The sequence below is a fragment of the Benincasa hispida genome, chromosome 9 (assembly GCF_027475165.1).
Source record: "Benincasa hispida cultivar pf3 chromosome 9, pf3_genome.v1.1, whole genome shotgun sequence".
NCBI classification, from domain to species: Eukaryota; Viridiplantae; Streptophyta; class Magnoliopsida; order Cucurbitales; family Cucurbitaceae; genus Benincasa; species Benincasa hispida.
In genome coordinates this window covers 13055479-13061944 of record NC_143486.1, presented here as the reverse complement: position 1 = coordinate 13061944, position 6466 = coordinate 13055479, and the positions used below count along the sequence as shown (strand labels likewise).

The following is a 6466-nucleotide window of genomic DNA, read 5'->3' as shown; positions in this document are numbered from 1 at the left end:
TCTATTAACATATGGAATATCTCCCTAATATTGTGAATGGGTATATCATGGAGAGCCAATAAACTTATCTAGAAGTTATACAAGTCATTCAATACAGGATGTTGAAGTAGATAGTATAGAGAGTAATGTTATCGAAGAAAATGAGATATTAAATCTTATAAACGATTTACAAGTTCCAATTGAAAATAAAAATGCAAATGAAGGAAGGATTGAGAATAATAAAATGTCCTTTAATAGTCAAGAAAGAGATACCACGAACTTATTCGAGGATTTAATGACCGAAGCACATAATGAATTATACCTAGGTGTTCGCAATTTTCATCCTTAAACATTTTAGTGAAGTTGATGCATATCAAAATTCTGAATGGCTGAAGTAACAAATCATTTGACATGTTGCTGGAATTGTTAAAAGCAGCGTTTCTAGCTGGCACCTCTATACCTACTTCCTTTTATGAAGTCAAGCAAAAATTGCGTGATTTAGGCCTAGATTATGAGTCTATTCATGCTTGCAAATATGATTGTGTATTGTATTGGAAAGAATTTGCAGATTTGCAACAATGCCCTGTTTGTGGTGAGTCTCGGTACAAAGTTAATGATAGCAAGGGTAAAAAAATACCACATAAGGTATTGCGTCATTTTCCATTGATACCGAGATTAAAACGATTGTTTGCATCAAAAGAATGCGCTTCTGACATGAGATGGCATAAAGACAAGCGAGTTGAAACGGATGATGTATTGCGACATGCAGCTGATGCAAAGGGGTGGAAATATTTTGATCATGAATTCCCTCATTTCGCTTTAGATCCTCGAAATGTACGTTTGGGATTAACTTTAGATGGCTTCAATTCGTTTGGAAATATGAGCACTTCTTATAGTATGTGGTCTGTGGTGAAAATTCCTTATAATTTGCCCCCTTGGAAATGCATGAAAGAAACAAACTTCTTTATGTCTTTACTCATACCTGGTCCAAAATCTCCTGGAAAGGAAATTGATGTTTACTTGCAACCGTTGATTGAAAAGTTGAAAGAGTTGTGGACAATTGGTGTGCGAACTTATGATTTTGTTGCTGGTGAGTTTTTTCAACTATATGCTACCTTATTATGGACGATTAATGACTTCCCTGCGTACGGTGACTTATCTGGGTGGAGTACAAAAGGTTATCAAGCATGTCCAATATGCAAAGAAGATAACTCGTCCTTCGGGATAAGAGGAAAAATATCATTTATGGGACATCGACATTATCTTCCGGAGAATCATAGTTGGCGTCGAAGTAGACAACATGATGGAAAAGTTGAACGTCCTCCACCAGTCGTGATGAATGGAGAAGAGATATTACAACAAATAAATACGCTAAACTTTTCTATGCTTAGCAAACATCCATCGAAGCAAGATAAAAAAAGAAAGCGAATTCTAAAATGGACTAAAAAAAGTATTTTTTTTCCAACTTCCATATTGGTCCAGACTATTGTTACGAAGTAAATTGGATGTAATGCATATTGAAAAAAACGTATGTGACAATTTGGTAGGCATATTGTTAAATATTGAAGGAAAGACAAAGGATACAACGAACGCTCGATTAGACTTACAATATTTGAAGATAAGAAAAGACCTACACTTAATGCAGGTCGAGAACAGATTTGTAAAACCACACGTAGCATACACATTAAGAAATGGTGAACGAATTTCGTTTTATAAGTATTTGAAATCAGTGAAATTCCCTGATGGATTAGTATCTAACATATCACGATGTGTCAATGACAAAGATGGAAAAATATTGAGGCTAAAAACACACGACTGTCATGTGTTGTTTCATAGACTACTCCCTATTAGTATTCGAGCATACCTACCGAAGAACATATCCACTGCTATTGTTGAGTCGTATACATTCTTTCGCGACTTATGTGCAAAGATAATATGTGTAAGCGATTTAAACAGACTACAAGCGAACATCATAGTCATACTTTGTAAATTGGAAAGAATATTCCCACCTGCCTTTTTCGATGTAATGGTATACCTTGCAGTTCATCTACCATATGAAACCAAAGTGGTGGGTCCAGTTAGTTACAGTTGGATGTATCCTATTGAAAGAATTTTACGAACATTAAAACAATTTGTACGGAACAAAGCACGTCCCGAGGGGTCTATAGCAGAAGCATATGCAATGAATGAATCATGAAACTTTTGCTCGCGATATCTGAGTGGGATTGAAACGAGATTCAATAGAGATGAACGAAATGATGATAACATTCCCGATCACGAGATATTTGGTGAATTTGAATTATTTAGGTAGAGGATACGATCATTAGGGGCGTCAACTTTACAGATGCTATCAGCGGAGGAAAAGCGTATTGCACATTGGTACATTCTCAACAATTGTAAAGAAATAACAGACTATCGCAAGTACGTTTCAAACTTTTTCCTTTTCTAGATTCTAGGGTATCTCCTTTGATATAACATTTAAATGATCAATTTTGTAGGCAACATTTGAGGTTAATTCGTCGTGAAGCTCAAAGCGCCTCTGACTTATATATAAAACATCAACACAAATTTCCCGATTGGTTCAAATCTCAGGTATACATAGTCATTTTGTAGGCAACAGTTGAGGGATGATTCATTTTTCGTATTCATTTTTAATGTATAAGTAATTATCAAGTTATACAACGGCGTGAGAGAGAAGATATCTCCAATGATTTCTTTTCACTTGCAATGGGGCCTTCATCTGAGGTATGCTCTTACAATGGATGCATTGTTAATGGGTACGGTTTCACACTATAGAATGTGATAATCATTGAGCTACACAAAATAGTGGAGTTCTAATGGCCGGGGAGATCAGTGAGAACACAAGTGTGGATAACAATTTCTACAGTGTTATAGACGAAGTATTAGATTTCCAATATGCGAACAGAAGACGCGTTTTTTTGTTGAAGTGTAGATGGTTTGACATAGATAACAACAAAAGTAATAGGACACATGTGGATTTAGGATACAAATCGATCAATACATCACACTTTTGGTATATCGACGAGCCTTTCATCTTTGCTATCCAAGCACAATAAGTCTTTTACATTGATGATATCAAACATGGTATCAATTGGAAAGTTGTTCAAGTAGTCTAAAAAAACGAATATGGGATGTACCGGAAGTGGATGATGTTGAAAACGCACAACTAGATTTACTTGAAATTGTTGGTGGCGTCTGAGTGGATGAAACCATTGAGGAGGTTACTTTATGCAGAGTTGACGTTGATCCTACAGCTGTGGAAAGACCAATTATTGTACATGGAAATCATAACTTCATAAACGATGATGATGAAGAACAATTATCTCCCAATAACAGTTCAAGTGCTGATGAATAATTTGAATTAGATTACGATGATGAGTAATGATGTATCTACTCAATTCTCTTTTTCTCTAACTTACACGTAATTATTGTTAATTTAATATTGTTTTCTCTTTTTTTTTGTATAGATACGATGTCAACCCCTAATAGGCAACGGGAGGCTGATGAAGAATTCCATGAGTTATATCTAGGCAACACGGTATCTTCTATGGGTGAAACTTCATGTTAGTATATTTTGAAATATATTCTGTTAACTGAAATACATCATAAACTGTTTTAAATTTTTTATTCTTCAGATAGTAGCTCATCATCCAATCGGAAGAAACGAGAGCATTCACAAAACATCGAGTTGGAAAGATATGTCCAAAAACATGGGAGAATACAATCGTGATAAATGAGGGGGAGACAAAACCGATATCTCAACATTCGGTACGATTTAGTAATGCGATCGGCGTCGCTGTGAGATCTGCATTTCCAGTATGTTGTCGTACTTTTGTTGAGGTTCCAAACGAGTTCATAGAATTAGCTAAAAGTCAATTATTGGTAAGTAATTATAAGTTTATTCTTTTAAAGTCATGAACATTATCTATGCTAATTCTTCCCTCCCTCTTTTGTAGGCTTATTTCGAACTTGATCTGTCCAGTCAACAACTTAACCGTTTTATAGAATATCAAATGAAAAACTCCTTCAAACAATTTAGAGCAGATTTGCACAGACATTACAGAAAATGTGGAGATCCTCAGCAAGCACGTGTCAGTTTGCCTAGTTGGCTTAAAAATAGGACAGAAGATTAGTACTTTTTGTGTGACCACTTCGAGAGTGAAGCGTTTTAGGTACAATATTTATAGTGTGTATCATTTGCTGTATTTACTAATACATAACACTATTGACATTTTTTTTTTCTTCAAATGTAGGAAATGTCTGTGGTGAACAGGAAGAATAAAGAGAAATTACCGTTCGACCACGTAGGTGGATCGAAGTCATTCCTGCAAATTCAGGCAGAGTTGCAAGCAAAGGAAGGTCGAGAAATAGGACGTGTTGACCTATTTAGGGAAACACACTCTAAAGGTGGCAAGTTTGTGAACGAGGCAGCTGAAAGTGCACATGTAACATTTTTTTTTCTTTACTGTCTGTTTTTTTTTTCACTTTTAACTTTAGTCGCTCGTTCTTACCCATTTAATTATTATGTCTAGCATTAAATGTTGGAATTACAATCCAGCCCCACTGTAGAAGGTTCTCAACCACTAATAGGGGATGAAATCTGTGAGACGGTTTTGGGTAGACGACCCGGATATTCAAAAGGTCTAGGTTGGGGCCCTAACCCTAAGTCAAGAAGGAGTACCATCTCATCAGGTTCGTCATCTACTCAAGGAACTTAAAGACGTTCAGAAAAGAATGCAGGAGGATCATGCAAGACAAATGGAAGAAATAAAAAGGATAATTGAAGACATGGTACGATCACATAGAGGAGACCCATCAAATTAGGTATGATTACTACATTATTTAGTTGTTTAATATGTTGCTATCCTGCAGTTATGGTAACAAAGTTTAGTTATGTCTTAAGTAGCTTTATGATAATTAAAGAATTGTTGGCTATCCTGCAGTTATGGTAGCCAAACAACTGGATTTTGATGTGTTTTTTGTTGGCTCTCTCCTTGCCTCTTTTTTTGACTTCTTATTCAACTGTATCTCGCTCTCTCCCTGTATTTAGGATTACTAGAAACTTTATAGTCACATCTATAAAAGCACATGTATAACTTCAATTGATCAGTTGAAGATTCAATATTAGGCAAAAGCAAGGTAGAGCCAGACAGTAAAATTTTAGGCTTCAAAAGGGTGTCTTTGCTCTGATTTGGTTGTAAATATTGTCATTTAAAGCTTCAACACTCTCGTACAAATTAGATAAACATCCCACCATGCCTTGACTTTTCAAAAGTCTAATCACAGTCTATGAATCTCGCTTTCTTTATGAATCTCGCTCTCTCCATGAATCTCGCTCTTTCCCTGCCTCTCGCTCTCTCCTATACTATTCTTTAAAGTTTAAACATCTGTAAGAATAGTCTTGGACTGCAAAGATGCCCTCAGCAGCTTCACACCCTGATTGGCATCCAAAGTAATGATTTCTCCACCAAAGCACCAACTTCTTTGATATTAAACTTATTCAGGAGAGTAATACTAGAAATGGTGGACATTGGTTTCACAATCAAATCATCCATCACCATGTACAACCACATCCTTCACAAACCCTCCTCCCACATTTCTTTTTGCCTGTGTAGTTGCACTATTTTGTGGATTCAAAAATCACAGACTTGGTTCATAACATACGAACAACTCGGACAAAGATATTTAGGATTACTAGAAACTTTATAATCACATCTATAAGAGCACATGTATAACTTCATTTGATCAGCTGAAGATTCAATATTAGGCAAAAAAAAAAGGTAGAGTCAGACAGTGAAACTTTAGGCTTCAAAATGGTGTCTTTGCTCTGATTTGGTTGTAAATATGTGTCATTTAAAGCTTCAACACTCTCATACAAATTAGATAAGCATCCCACCATGCCTTGATTTTTCAAAAGCCTAATCACAGTCCATGAATCTCGCTCTCTCCATGAATCTCGCTCTCTATCTGAATCTCACTCTCTCCCTAAATCTCACTCTCTCCATGAATCTTGCTCTCTCCCTGCCTCTTGCTCTCTCCTATACTATTCTTTAAAGTTTACACTTTCATCTGCCCCTCATTTCAGCCACATTCATTTTCTCTCTCTCTCAAATATTTGAAAAACTTTTAACAAATTGACAAAATGGTTTGATCAATGATGATGATAATGATGCCACATACCACACACATATACAACTAAAATTAAAATTACATATAGTTTTATGAGATTTTTGTAAGAATGATCAAAAGTTGATTTATAAAATTTTTGTATGGATGACCATTTTTCTTTTCCAATGCAATTTGATTAGCTTTTTAAATTTTTGTTGGCGTCACATATTGTTTTAATTGTTTTTTTTTTCTCAATTGTTTTAATTGTTTTTTTTTCTCACATTTTTTTTGCTCACTTTCTTACTCTTATTCTCTCCATTTGGTTTATTTGGTATCTAAAAAACTCTGTTTGTTGTCA

The 6466-nt window shown here is 35.3% G+C and overlaps 1 protein-coding gene across 1 annotated transcript; it reads left to right on the top strand.

The window, feature by feature from the left end:
- Window positions 1-390: 390 nt before the first annotated feature.
- LOC150033641 (uncharacterized) lies at window positions 391-2176 on the top strand. Its single transcript, XM_090316999.1, has 3 exons — window positions 391-472; window positions 590-1311; window positions 1625-2176. Exons 1-3 carry the CDS (start codon window positions 391-393, stop codon window positions 2174-2176), a joined length of 1356 nt encoding a protein of 451 aa, XP_090173125.1.
- Window positions 2177-6466: the final 4290 nt, after the last annotated feature.

Coding starts and splice junctions, on each gene's coding strand:
- LOC150033641 (XM_090316999.1), top strand. CDS start 391: ATGTTGCTGGAATTGTTAAAAGCAGCGTTTCTAGCTGGCACCTCTATA. Junction 473..589: donor TGAAGTCAAGCAAAAATTGC/GTGATTTAGGCC, acceptor CTCGGTACAAAG/TTAATGATAGCAAGGGTAAA. Junction 1,312..1,624: donor TTGAACGTCCTCCACCAGTC/GTGATGAATGGA, acceptor CACTTAATGCAG/GTCGAGAACAGATTTGTAAA.